General features: G+C 40.9%; 1 protein-coding gene across 1 annotated transcript in view; it reads right to left on the reverse strand.

The window, feature by feature from the left end:
- Nucleotides 1-9,491: 9,491 nt before the first annotated feature.
- ACER2 (alkaline ceramidase 2) overlaps nt 9,492-15,717 on the reverse strand; it is a 93,870-nt gene continuing 87,644 nt past the window's right edge. Inside the window, exon 6 of the mRNA XM_085634511.1 lies at nt 9,492-14,302. Within this exon, the coding sequence (XP_085490637.1) occupies nt 14,116-14,302 (187 nt within the window). The 3' untranslated portion in view covers nt 9,492-14,115. The remainder of the gene's footprint in view (nt 14,303-15,717) is intronic.

Below are 15,717 nucleotides of genomic sequence, written 5' to 3' on the forward strand. Positions count from 1 at the left end.
CTGACAATAAACATCTGTCATTCACCCTTCCGTATGAACGTTCAATTTACAGATACACGTTATGTTTTCGGTGATGTCATTGGAGATTTCATCACTAACCAGAGTGATGTGATATGCAGTGCATTGCCGGGGTGTAGGTTATAGTTAGCTCAGGTAACTATAATTGCTGAATTTTAGTGGTCTTGTATGAGTGAAATTTGAGCCTAACTATAATGTCCCTGTAACCGTTGGTTGGACAATTGAGATACATAGCTCAATTTTCACCAGATTGGTAACATGGAAGAATCGCACTCTCGGGGATATAAATCTGCTCAATTTATTGTAAGATCACAGAAAGTGCAACACCCAACACGTTTCGGTCCCCTTGGACCTTGATCACAGGGTAAACATATATATGCTCCAAATATTGATTTGCTTGAGTTTTTTAAGGTATTGTCAAGTTTTGCAGACAACATGACACCAGTAACATTGTTTGGGGAGGGCATTTTAAACTTGTGATTAATCCATCTGTGACAGCTTCAACCTCCACAGGCTTGATCACTCAAGAGCTATGAGGATTAGGCACCAAGCACTTGATGAAAATTACACGTCAGATGGATAGCCTGTACAACGGGGTTACAAAAAAACCTACTCCTAATATTCTACTATTAATCATTCACACTCCCTCATAGATCTCTGACGTATATCTTCAGAGATTCTCACCTGGGTCAGGGAAATTAAGTACCTGCCCTGTACATTATCAGACTACTCTACAGTGATTCTTGAAATTGAGATCTCTGACCTGGATTCACAACAGTGCATCTGGTGCTTCCCCTCTATTGCTGTTGAGGACACTGTCTTTAAGACAGAAATCTCTATATTTATCAGTGAATTCTTTGATATTAGCATGGATTCAGTGACCCCATTTATCTACTCTCTGGGAGATATTTAAAGTGTACATAAGAGGAATGTCACTGGCTAAACAGACAGTGATCCTGAAGTTAATCTAAAATCAACTAGAAAAACTGGAAGAAAATCTAGCTGACGACGAGGGAACATATGCAGATGCTCACTGCCTCAAGATCCTTATGGGGCTTAGACACTTGAATTTACAATTTAAAGAAACAGCAGACCTTGAAATTAAATTTCATGGGAAAAACACCCAGGCCTGCAGATCGAGAGAAGAGGAAAGGCCCAGTGGACCACTTTCACGGATGCTTAAAATAGCCAGGCAAAACACGATAGTACACACACTCTGGCTCAACTTAGAGAAATACCTGACCATATTACTAAAATTCACATAGTACTATTAAGAACTAGGGGAGTGACATACTAAATGATGGTTTAAAAAAATGCTTCCAATTTGTGTCTAATATAGAATTTTACAAACCTACCTATGTAGTAATAGGTCGGTTTGTAAAACTCTGATCCAGAGTGGATCATAATCCAACCTGCCTCATGAACATTAATGAGGTAGTTAGCAATTTGAGACTCATTCCAAGTGGTGTCCATCACAGGAATGGTGGCCTGCTAGAGTCAGCAGACCACCATGTCTGTGCTGGATTTTTATTGAAGTAAACCTTTTTTAAGTTAACCCATTTTCATCAAAGGAAATGGTACTCTGCCTAAAAAAAGATTACATTTATTTACGTTTTTTTGAAAGTTGGAAGTGGTCCCCTGGACCGCTGCCTAACCCCAACAATTTTTTTAACATTCACAAAGAGAGAGGGGCCATAAGGGGATCTCTTCTTGTTTAAGAATGGCTTACCACCACAACTGCTCGGGGACTAAACTCTGAACCATGGCAGAACTACAATGCCACTGCAGTCTCCACAAACAAAGGACAAGAGGGGGAACACGTCTTGAGTCCACCATACAGCCTGTGCTGCAGCACAACCAAGAGTTGATAAACAAGGGACTTGGCCAACTTAATGGGACAGAATGACATGCATGGGCAAGACCGCTGCACCACTTTAAGACCTTTTACCCCAGGGTTTAAAAAGATATTCAACCAAGTTGCTCCACTAACGAGTGGAACTGCTTTGACTTGTCTGCACCTGTGCTTAATCCTTGCCTAATTAATATAGCATTGTGAACTGTAGAGGCAGAAACACAACCAGAGCAGGAAGGGGTGCTAGTGGGAAGGGAGGATGTAGTGCTTCACTGGTAGGTGCAATTGATTACAACCCTGTATTTCACATTGTGTAGTATTTAGCTTTGCTGCATGATTAAAGAACTTTCCGGTACCTCAAAAGTTAAGCACTGGGCTGAAAATTACATTGTGTCTGTTGGTTGGTTAATCTATTGTTCCCCACACTACCGCCATCACTACCCTGAGAGTCAGGTGCAGAAAGTGTATTATTTGCTCAGTTTGCAGAGACGAACCACCGTAACAAATGCCCTCAGCCACTATGGCTGAAGCCCAGTTGCCTCTGTCTGCACTGTAGCCCCCCAAAAGGGGTCAACACCAGGCATCACAGATTAGCCAGGAAGAGCTAGAAGGCAATCTTTCACCGTGAAGAAACACATACAGTGTCCATCAATATGTTGAAATGAAGGGAAGGGTGGCACATGGCTATTGAGCCCAGGAATTCAACTCTACCACCCGCAAAAGGACGAACAATTAGACACCTGTTGTTCACAAAGACAACAGAACCTATTTTACAGGCCTACTAGCACTCTCACGGGTCAAACAAAGCTCTAAAATCATACAGTTGGAACAGTGATGCTATAACAAAGACAATGACACACTCCTCATACATACCAACACTGAGACAAGAGAAAATATTAGACAGTACTGCTGTACCCTTGCTCACACAACCAGTGTTAGAAACATAGCTGGTAACAGGATACCTTGCAAAATACAACCTAACACAACTGGTGAGCCAAAATATAATCATTCATACTTGTGGAAAATTCTTACAGTTTACATTCAAACACAAAACATACAACACAAACATTTCATGCAAACTAAATTAAAGCAATAGGAACCATCATTAGAAACTACATTGAAGAGACATTCTGTGCAAAGGGGACCCACGGTGTCAATCGAGTGTAGATATCAACTTGCAATTCTCAGCACAAGGCCTCAGGTCAGACATCTGATTTTCATAATGGTACCAGAATTATCTCATGGGATGTAGCAGAATATCACTCAAAACTGTCCAACCACGAATGGATGGATTTTGTTACTGACTAGGATGTGATTTGTTGTCAGGAGACATGGGGCACAGAACACTTCTGTCTAAATGGTTAGTATTCATTTGGTGTCCCGGCTGGATCCTTCCTCGTAGAGGAAGCTGGTACCCTTGATTTTAGTGAAACTCCCCAAACTGGTTGTCAAGTTACTCTATTGCTGTCCTTTTTTTTATCAAAGTCTATTATTCAAAGGTTTGGGATTGTTAGATCTACTACTACTGATTATGTTTTACAATAATCTGTTGATGTTTCAAAGTCACAAGTTGTGGGCGACCTCGATGACTACCTGACAGACATTTTGCCCAAGCATAAAAAAGAGGTCTTAATCTTGAGGGTAGGTGATTTTAACATAGACGTGTGTCATTTAAGTGATGCAACTGTATGTGGTTATTTAGATCTAGAAGGTTGGGTCTGACATATCTCCTGCATGTCCCATATGGTGATGTATTGCTAGGGTGATACTGTCTTAAAACCTGGTGTTTGCCCACGATTATAGGACGCCATGCTCAATCTTACCTTCTACCTTTAAGGGATCTGTTAATTGCAAAAGTATTGACATCCTGTTGCTATTGCAGGACATCACCCCATTGTTAACTGAGTTTAAAGTGATTGCCAGCTGTGTTAGTGACCACAATCCCCTTATTACACATCTAAACCTCACCTTTGTTGATTGCATTGTTGTAAATTGAGGAATTGAATATACACAGAATAAAGGGATCAGAATTGAGTGGGAGAATGTCAACAAAGCTCAATTTATGAACGCAGTATTAGGGCAAATCAGCATGCTCTTGCCATGGCCGCCAGATAAGGAGAAGAGCCCGGGCCATTATTGAATCCTTTAATTCATTATGTCGCTCTGTCTCCTCTATGTTGGTTGCCCACAAACCACTCAATTGCAAATCACCACATGGATGGTTTAACCACGCCTGTCCTGCTGCTTAGAAACATCTTAGACTAGCTTTAAAGAAACATCCACATCCCAAGACCAAAAGTGCTACAGCAAGATGGGCCTACAAAGAAATATAAAGAAAGTCGAGCTTGGAGCTAAACCTTGGGAGACGTGGACGCCGTGGAGCATCTAAAAGATCGTGCAGCCTTTTAGAACGTTGTTAACCTCCCTTTCTTTACAAATTACGAAAGGCCGCAGGTTGACTCCCTTATAGCTTCACATATATGGGTAGAGCACTTTACTAAGATGTTTGATCCACCTCGCAGAGGCTTAGAGAAAGCATTATTCTATTATTCGCGCTATACAAAACTTTATAAATAAATAAATTATTGAAGAGGTACATTTTGATGTAGATGCTGCCTAGTTTTTAAGTGAATCCGTTGCCGCCAAGGACATTATTTGTGCAAATAATAAGAGCCCCCCCCCAAACACCAGCTCCCCCCCTCATCCTCCAGGAAGAGCAGCTAGACAGGATGGAGTCCCTGTGTACTTATTTAACAAAATATAGCACGCTAGGCCCCTCGGATAACAAATGTCAATGTATAGCAAGCCCTTTGCCTCCGTCAAGGCAATTGCTGTTCCAATCTTTAAATAAGGGACCAGGAATCTCTGGATTTGCTATTGCCCGATTTCTTTACTGGACAGTACTGTTAATATCTTAGGCAGGGTTACACTGCAAAGGCTCGAGGATTTGGCAAAGGAGAACAAGATTCTATCCAATGCCCAGTTTGGATTTCACTCGGGGTTGGAACGGTCGAGCAATGCCTCAATTTACATCTCAGCAAAGGAAAATATTTCAGTCCCAGGAGAGTGGCCATTCATATATCCTTCATTGACCTTTCCTGTGCCTTTGACATGGTACATCACTCCAAACTGTGGGATATAATGGACGGGCTGGGCATTGAAATACCTCTGATTGACTTGCTCCGTGGGTTGCATTGGCACACTTCGGCTATGGTACTCATGACGAACTTTCTCTTAAAATTAATTTTACTTTAGAGGTTCACCAGGGTTGCGTCATGGCTCCTTTTTTTATTTCTGATGTTCATTAATGGTTTAGCCACTTTCTGTGCATGGCAGGGAAAGACATGCCTTAACTGGGTAAACAGTCAGGGGCAGATTTACAATAAACTAACGCAGCGCGGTGCAGCAAGTCATTTTGCTGCGCCGCACTACGTTAGTTTCGAAGCACAGGGATGCAACATATTTTCAACATGCCACATCTCTGTGCTTCCCCCTGCGCTGGGGCACAAACTGCTGCCATGTGCCGACGCAGACATTGTTGCACTATGGTGCAAGGATGCCTGCGTCACAGGGGTGATTGTTTATGTGCAGGAAGGGTTCCCTTCTTGCACATAAACATTCAGAATGGCGTTTTACAACTTTTATGTGTGCTGCATTAGCACACATAGAACTTGAATAACGTAATTGTTTTAATGATAGTTTATGTGCAGGAAGGGACACCTTCCTGTACATAAACAATCACCAGAGGTGATTTCCTCTTTCTATGTGTGCTGCAGAATGCAGCACGCATAGAAAAAGGAAAATAAAGAAGAAAACTTAATAATTTCTCTTCGTTGCGCCTCCCTACACATCCCCTGGGAGGCGTGGCTTTCAGAAGCATTTCCAGATTTACAATTTCTTGTAAATCTGGAAATGTGTCAGGTTCCATGGGTGATGCTTGGGAACACCCACAGAAACACTCCTTTCATGCAAAGTGCTGTGTGTAAAGGGGCCGTATCTACAAGGACAGAAAAAGTCACGCAGGGTGGCTTTTCCTGCCCTTGTAAATATGGGACAGCAAAATGCGCTTCTGGTGCGTCACAAAAAGTGACGCGCCGGTGGCGCAAGGGGCTTGCAAATCTGCCCCTCAGTCCCAGTTCTTTGCCTTGGTTTGAATTTCTAGAACGGCAAATGGCTTACAAACGCTTTTAGATGCTTTTGGCACACTTATGAACGATGTCGATTTAAAGCCCAATTTGACCAAATCCTTTGTCATGACAAGTGGATCTAAAAACAGCAAAACTAAGAAATTCCATGGCGCAAGGGTCGAGGTGGTTAAAGTCCAAAATGTCACTCCCCTGGGCATCCCCTTTGATGTCGCTTCTAAATGGAAACTCTTCTTCTAAGGTCTCATCAATTCCAAAAGTTGGTTGATTCCTTCTTAGGTCTCGCCTGACCCAGCGCATGCGCTGATCTGGCGAGACTTATTGAGAGGGCTCCAAAAAGTGCTACCAGGCCAGCCTAGAGCTACAGTGCATGTGCGCGGGTGCGCGCTCGCCGCGCTTTACCGCAATTACTTTCACTTTGGCGGCCGCACAGCCGCTTGGCATAGCCAATAGGTCTCGCTTTTGGGACCTTATAAGTATTTAGTTATGCAACTATTGCATGGCTGTGTAAACACTTGAAGGGCCCAAAGGCGAGACCTATTGGCTATGCCAATGCTTGTTCACTTTGCTTCTAGACTAGGTTATAAACCAAAGAGATATTTTATGCGCATTTTTAGAAGCAAATACGCTGCGAAAAGGACCTATGGTGCTGGAGTGTGGGGCTGTGCACAGGATGAACGCCTGCAAAGGTTTGAAAACTGCTTTTTACAAAGGCTATTGTCAGTACCACAATCTTATCCAACCTTTAAATGTCACTGAGGTCGGCAGGATCACATTAAATTAAGCCCTTTGTATAGTTGAGGGTGGTGGAATCCAGAAGCAGAATTTACAAGCTCAATTATTCTGGACTGCCTGGCCCTGGATAACGTGCCTGCTATTCTACGGCTAGCTTACATTAAACAAACATTTACAAACTTGGGGTTCCTGATCTATTAGCAAAGCCGGCGCACATTGAAAATAATTCAATTGATTTTGTCAACTTTTTAAAATAAAATGTGTGTGCAAGAGGCACAGAAATGTCAGACTAGAAGCCACAATTTGCAACTGAACCCGTCTTTGGAACCCCTCTCTCTATTTATCCTTCACCACTATTATTCAGCACAGATTTCTCCTCGGCTGTTTAAGTTTCCACACTATTCATTTCCCACTGGCATTCCTGTCACATGTGTCTTGGTTCCCATCACTTCAGGTGTCCCTGTGATAATGCGCTGATGCAAACCACCGTCCATTTTATGCCTGTTTGTTCACTGTACACTTCTCATCAGTTTGCCTGATTGCCTGTCGCTGCCAAGTTCTTAGTACGGTTTTTGATTGGTATGCTGGGTTCTTCTGCGCATAATTTCTCTCAATGGGAGTAGTTCTGTATGTCACACATGACGATGTATGCCAAGCAATGACGCCTGTGAGCGGAGCATATGGGCAAACATTCAGGCCGCTGTGATATCCTGTACTGCCTACCTGGCATGTAATGTAACTTGTAATTCTTTATTTTTCCTTAAATTGTTGTTTCGCGGCCTGATAGGCCAACATGTAATGCGATACCTGTGCAGTATTAAATAAAAACAAGTAAAAAAAAAAAAAACTTCTCATCTGAAATGTTTTTTAGTTCCATATTTCGAGAACTCAAAATCAGGCAATATAACCAAGCTTTTGCCTAGTTACAGCAGTTAGATTGCCCTGGGGTATGTCATGCCGTGCTCGGCTGTATAAGATGCTCAAGGAGCACGAGAAAGGGATATGGAGAATCTATTGGAATGCACGTGTTTCTTGTATGCTTCTAGCAGACTTTTCTATTGTATCTATTTAAATACAAGATTGTCTCGCATATATTGTTTTTCACAGATCTGTATGAATTTGAATATGAAGTTGTAATACCTATTGTTTTAACATCTGTATATATTAGCAAATTTGTATATATTTTTTTTTATGGCTAGTTTTAGCCGAATAAAGATGTTTTGACTGACTGACCTACTGCTGTCCAGCCCTGATAAAAAAAAACACCTAGGGACCATGATTCAGATCAGTGACTCCTAATTTCACTCTCACCCGCTCGTTGTTCACTTGCCTGCCGACTGTGAGAGCGACGATGGAAAATATTGGTGACTAGAGACTGGGATCATTGGTGCAATTGCAAGTGCTTTGGAAGAAATGTTCACAGCTAGCAAGTCTGAATGATTGACCTGTGGCTGGAGTCTCTTTCTTGAAGATGCTCATCAGCAGCACCTACTAGCACAGCCTTCTCAAGTGACATGGTTTGTCGTGGCACACTTTGATTCAGGATGGAAGATGGTCTTGATTATCAATGACGTCCTCCTGCTTGTCCGCTGTTTGGGCTGAATAAGCCAATAGCTCTTACTCGTTCGATTAGTCTAGGGATGAATGTCCTTGTGGTCAGCTGGCCAAAAACCAGAGATAAAGTCACACATGAAAAGGGAGTACTTGGCAGCTGCGGGCTGTGTGACAATAACCAAAGTGGATTGTGCACCACTTGTTACAAAAAAAAGGTACACGTGGAACTGGCGCCCTTAGCGTCTGAAGAAAAGTATAGTAATAAAGAGCCTGATTTAGGTCTTAAGCAGATGGGATACTCCATCACAAACGTGATGAATATCCAGCCTGCCTGATTGCAAGTGCATTATATTCTATGGCACTTGTAATATGGTGAATGGCATATCCGTCATGTTTGTGACAAAGTATCCCATCCGCATACATCTAAACCAGGCCCATAGTCATCAAAGAAAGTGAAAAAGAACAATTGTACCATAATGCATTTATGTTACATTTCTATCGATCAAATTGATTCGGATCACTGTTTTCCTTTAAGATTGGATTTTTCAATTGAAAACGACGATAGCCAAGAATTTTATGACTTAAAAAATCACTGGTGCTTTGAACCTATTTGAGGTCAATTCCATTCAAATGTTTCTCTAAATCTCTCAATAATGCCAGGAATACCCTCATCCCGAACACCACCAGGTCTAACACCATCGTATCCATCAAGTCCCCAGCTCCCAAGTAATATCCACATCAACAACTATTGCAAGTCACGTGCCGCTGATTCACCATTCGTTGTCAAATCACCAATACGTGCTAGAGACATTAAGGGAGGGCAGGTGAGCTGTTTCTTGTTTCCTTGTTTCATTGAACCATCAGTGTCCAGTCTCTCCCTTTCATTAAATGACTTTTAACAACCAGAGGCAGTTGTGTAGGAATTATGGTGTCGGTCGCGAGCAGGTTGTCAACAGCAGCTCTAATGGTGGTGATCTTCAAGGAGAAGTAGATGGTAAATATGTTTGTGTTAAGGGCACATGTCCACAATAGGTATTAAAAATCATGCCTACTGATTGTGCCCACTAGTCCTTTCCAGCCATCAAACTGTGTGCGACAGAAGAGATTTAATGTCTGCATTTGAGCTCAAAAATAGCTTTCTCCATCTTATTTTGTTTGTACTTTAAAACTAATACAAATGCAAGGAGTAACTGCAAACACATGTATTTTATTACTTTAAATTAAGCAGCATCACGGCATTGCACATAATACATTAATAAGGTGTGCACACAAAGGTGTCCATGTACCCTCTGAGATTTCTGACAGTTATGTAACCACACAGAAAAAGTGTTCTATTGTATATTGTGACTACAAAATCCACATGTTACAACAAAATGGTCAGTGTCTTTTGCATTCTAATGAGGCAACAAGCAACTCATTGATACTTCAATTGGCAGCAACCAAAAAGATAAATGATTATATTGAATGAATCAACCATTAAAATGATGTAATTGACTGTTATATTGTACCAAAGTTCACCTTTCTTGGCGTTGGACTTTATACAGGGATTGTGCGTTACAATATCAAGGTTATGCATATCTATGTTCACATATACAGACTCGCCAACATCGACTCCAGCATATTGGGCAGTGTAAATTTACTATTTATAACTTTACATCCAGTGACCTACAAATATGTTGGTAGTCAATACTGTGCAGTCGGTATAACTGCAGGGCAATATTTAAACTTCAATACTGTGGTTGAACACTGTACGACTGTTTGAGCATGTCTCTTTAAATGTTTGGATTTTAGCCTCTAAAAAGTGCAATAATACTGAACCGTGTACATTGGAAGTGAATGCCTCGTTTACCCCCTCAGGCATATTCTGCCCTTCCTTTACTGCAGGGCCATAAAGATTTAACCACAGTTTTACCTTCAACTTTAGTTATCAACATGATAAGCAAGTGCATCAAAATGGCTGATTGTAGCCCAGTCAGTTTAAGGAAGAATTCTGTATGGTGCGGGTAATGACATATTTCACTTGAACGATAAAATCAGTACCAAGGTAACATATTACATAGCTTTGATAGCACGCGTGTTCCATCTTCAGATGGACTTTGCAGTTACTGATTCATATGACTAGAAGGGTTTTAATAGATTTTGAAAGTACTGACATTAGAAGAATCATTCACAAGTGAAATAATGTGCTGCTGACTTTGTGGTTAAGCATGGTCCATTTTAGCATAACATCACAACGCACCAATGTCTGTACCAGTACGTCCATGGTGGATGCTAGCAGAATAAAAGCATTAAGCATTGGAAAAGATGGAGAACTATCCCAGGTAAAAATCTGAAGTGTGCTCCTTAAAGTGAATGTGCAGTCATTTGTCTGTACTCACTTTGTTGATCAAACAAAGGGATCAAGACTCACAATAGTAAGGTACAATACTTGCAATACAACAGCAGTGTGTGTAGCTGAATGTGGGGCTAAGACTCATTTGGCAACATCACCGTTGTATCGAATCATGGATCCTGCCAACTAATTGTGTGGATCAGTGAATACTTTGTATGGGCCTAAACTATAGGAAGCCTTGTAACGAATGCCTTGTTGGTTATTCGTCATTTGTGCACATAATAGCCATCACAAGTTCTCAGGGTCTCCGGAATTATGCGGCTGCAACGGTTTCTGCATAATATTGAATTTACCGCTCTTTCCTCATAATCTACAATCTGCTGCATAATTTGCAGATTGCAAAACAAAAAGGATAATTGATTGTAACTCAAACAGATCAAATGTTACTTAAAAAAGGACCGCACATGGAGCCACGCAGAGGCTGTCCTTTTGCAAAGTTGAACTAGTCACTTTTCACCTGCTGATTACTGTATTCAGGGAGTCAGCTGGTATTAAAAAGCTAAAATGTTTTCTCAGGCAGTATTAATGTGTGTTAAATAAACAAAATAGCGAAATAATGCTGTCACAGCTTGTGATACAGGATGCCTCATAATTTGCCCCCTTCTCCCACACCATAATCTGGTTGATCCTGCTGCATAATGTCCAGTGGCCCTGTATATAACCTACAATATATCCGTGGTCACAAGGCCTGTTTATTGTGTTGTCGTGGTATTCTATGTGGTTGTCCTGTACAAGCACAGTCTGTCCTTTGTAGAGATGCATGACCCCATACGTTGCTACAGCACTTAAATCATTCAATGTAAGTGCTGCTGTTGTTACCTCAGTGAATGTCTTGATATCATTATCAAGGCCACTGCTCAATTCCTTCAAGACACTGAATGTGCTTTTGATTGTGAAAATCCCTGAGACTATACCTCTCAATTGTCCCAATTGTTCTGGAGACGTCCATGTTCAGGTCTGGAATTCGCCTAAACCGTAATGCAGACTTAGAATATGTCCCTCTTACAATCCACTCTGCTACATCAAATTCTATTGACAGCTACCGTCAAAGTTGCACCTACCTAAAGCAACAAATTGCTCAATATCCGCTCTCTCTTGGTAGGCTAATGTGGAGAAAAATAAAAAATAATAAACGTCTTACTAAACTCACCCAGTTCCCAACTATCGCTTTCATTCCATTCAACATTTACTCAACTCTTACTCACTGACTTTTTGCTCTTCTTTGGCCATGTACAATGCTCCGCTGCCTTTTGTCTAGGTTTGCACTACAGAAATCCCATATACATACGTACATTTGAGACATGTGGTGGTGTGAACAGCAGCTATAGATGACCGGATGTAAATAATGCAGAATCCAATATACACTAATAGTTAAATAAAGCGATTTTCTGGCTCCGCACAGTGCAAGAAACTTCCCTTCTACTCCCGAGTTGCTAATATAATTATCTATTCCTAGAGCCGTGTAAAAATTGACACATGCGCACTGCGACCACCCACTCATCTCGTACCCCTATTACTATTTAAAGTACTATGCTGCCCCTTGTGGCCAGTTCCATGTTACAAAATCCTCCCCAATAATATCAAAAATATATGTTACTCCTCTCAGAAACATTAAATCAATGTAATTTTGATAGCAGACATTTCTAGCCTTCAAAGCAAAGACTTGTGTTATGGACCATGCATGATTCCTTGTAATTGTTAGCCAATTTGTTGGTATTACCCTGTCTGAACTAAAATGGTTTACGCCACACTGTAGCTTCTTCATTGGAGTAAGAAATAAATAAAACACTAATTCTATACTCACACTAAAATGCAAAAAAAAAAAGATTCCTATAAATAGAATAATGATAGCTCTGCTACTGTGACCTTATAAATAAATCTTGCAACAGCTTGCACTCAGGATCTGAAAACCCAACCTGCACTAGATGAAGCAAGATTAAAGTAAATAAGAGTTTTCACGGTTTGTGATATATTTTGAAAAAACACAGCACTGTTAAAAAGACCAGAGTAAACCTAACTTGTTGCATGTTGGTGATTTAGCGAGGAAGAATTAAGCTTTCCAGCTCTATTTCTAACTACTTATATTTTTTGTGCAAACACTGTTCAGTATATTGGTATAGAAACATACAATTATTTCTTAAGAAAAATAGAGATTATGGGCCTGATTCACTTTTGAGTAGGCTTACTACTTTTCGGTATTTGCAAACTTCAATTTTTTAGTTCGTTACACTTTAGTAGTAACTTGCACTTTTGTAGTTAAGTTCAGCACTACACATGGTCAACTAATGGTACTGCAACACATTCCCATAGAAAATAATGGAGGTAGAGACTTCCTACAAAAGTGTAAGTTACTACAAATGTGCAGTAACTGAGTAGCACTTTATAGTATGTCTAGTAGAACTACAAAACATACTACCAAGTGCAGTTTGCGAATCAGGCCCTCCATGTTCACAAAATTCTGTAACCACCACACTTGCATACCACACCTGCTAGCCCTCATACCATGGTCTAAGAAACAAGACATAGAAACTGCAACACCTCTCAAACACAGGGCAAACATTTTATGCATTACATCAGAGTGACCCTACACTTTATTCCAGCATTGCAGAGTGGATGTTGCTGCATTAGTTGATGTGTCATCATGTTGTGTGACGGTTCAGAGTCTTGAATCCAATCGCAGGTTGTGCATTGCAACAGTAGTGACTATTATCACTTGTTGACCAGGTCAACTTAGCTGTTGGTAGAAGGAATGTATGTGTTTTTAGAATGTACATAGTGACACCAATGCACCTGCAATCCTGGTGTCACAACAACGGTGTGGCAGTTTAGTAAAATCATTAGTGAAATTACAAAAAAGGTTTGCACTCGAAGAACTCGCCGGGAGCTCCATCAAAAACATCAGGGAAAGGAAAAATAAATCTAGCGTACTAAGCTGTACCTAAATTGAAATAAATACATAAATAAGTAAGCCCGGAATTCCCAATCACTGACACCAAATGTTCCTCGGCTCAGAGAGTGAAGCCTGCACCCTCTGTGCACGGGCCTAGACCTGCAGACCTACTGTGCAAAGGAGCTCGACGACACCAGCCAACGATAATTTAGTTTTGTCTTACGTAAGACAAAGTGTCCCAGGTACACATTATCAACCACCTGCATGGCATGCTACATATAAAGTCAAAGTTTAAAAACGTTTTGAGTAGAGCACTTGGTTGTCCTCCTATAAAAAGTTTGTATGTGCATACAAATAATCTATTTAGCTGGTTACCAAAACGTACAGAAAGAAGCACTGCTTCTTTGGACTTAGAATTTCTATCACCAGTAATTTGTCTGAAAAATTAGGATCCCAGCAAAGAGTTATGCAAAGAGTTATGCATTGAACGATAAACCAGATGAAGACGCGCTGGATGCAAAGGGTTGCTTCAGGCCATCTTTAGTGCTGATTTCTCATTAGCGCACAGGAGGGTGACGTAAGGCACGCCAATAAAAGCCCACTTTTCACTGGGCCAGAACTTGATGACAGGACCTTGTTCCGGGATCTCAGAGGCAGCGTCAAAATAGGCGAAGCAGACAACGCCAAGGTAAGCAGCGAGGCAAATGAAGAGATGCCTAAAGGAAAAGAACAACAGGTCAAAAGAGACACATTAGTAGGAGTTCTCCTTCCACCCTTCCAGTACATTACCACTTTTAAGAGTACTGTCATATATGCATGCAGTGGCATGGAAGGGACAACTTTAGAAGGTCATGTTTCACATGGTACACTGCCTTAATACCGAAGCTTACAGATTTTAGGAATAAAAACACATGTCCACTGGTCGGATTAGTAGAAATCACTCACCATACTGACTCATGTAACCATAACATATAAGGTTCGGTAGTTAACCACCTACTTGGGACACTGAGTTCCCTGAGTGGACAGGAAAGATTGACCATGAGGTTTTAACATCCCACTGAAGAAATGGCTACTGTCTTGCGCTTGACTGTCCCCATCAAGGAATATATATTATCAAGGCAATCAAGGGGAATCCAGAGTGCCCTTTGATGGCACTCTGCGTTTACACTAATTATTTGCAAAATATTTCATTTAAAAAACTACATAGCCAATGATGGACATGGTCTGTCTTCACAAACTGAACTTGTGTTCCTGAAATCAAACTGAGAAATGGCTAATATGTGTGGGGATTAGGGGTTATCAGCTATGTAGGCTGATCTACTGCACATTGTTGTGAAAATTGTTGATCTGGCACAGGTTTTTTTAGATATGCATTTTCCTTGAGGACACTAAATAATATTTTTATACATCTGCCTCAACAATTTTGCAGTCTATTAGTGTGGAAAGCAACAGGTGCTACTAGTTATGTGGAATGGTTGTATCAGCCATTGTTTGGATTATTAATAAGGGAGTTTACTGGCATATTGCCCAGTGCTAAAGGTTTTCCAGTTGCGTTAAATAATCTATGGGTCAATGCTTCATCGTTCCTGAAATAAAATCAGCTGTTGATGTGGATTTTTGCTGCCTAAACCCTGAAGCTGTGGTAATAAGCTTGTTGAGTCTATCACAATGCATTTACTACCATCAAGATTCACTTAGCATCTAACCTTTTAGTTGGCCTTCAACATCCACTTGTTAAATGAAATTATTCTGTCTTTACCCTCCTACTGTCTTTTATCTTAGTCAAATAGTAACAAACCAAAGTCTGACAGCTGTGGACCAAAGAAATGGATTACTTACCAGTAACAATAATTTTGAAGCTTGAAGGTCCCCAGAGTCACATGCTGTGCATTATTCCTCCATCCAGGGTTGGGTCTGGAAACTTTGTAAAATTCTAAAACTTTTTTCTTCTGGCCATAGCTCATAGGCAGAATCGAGACGACGCACTGTGACATCAAGCGTAAGACCACAGCGAAGTAGGAGGGTCACATGTGAGTATAGAGTTTCAAGCTCCAAAACGTTTTGTTACAAAGAACCCATTTCTTTTGCAGCATGAATCCCCTTTAGATTCACATACTGTGCATCATTTATA

This window comes from Triturus cristatus, chromosome 2_1, assembly GCF_964204655.1.
Source record: "Triturus cristatus chromosome 2_1, aTriCri1.1, whole genome shotgun sequence".
Taxonomy (NCBI): Eukaryota; Metazoa; Chordata; class Amphibia; order Caudata; family Salamandridae; genus Triturus; species Triturus cristatus.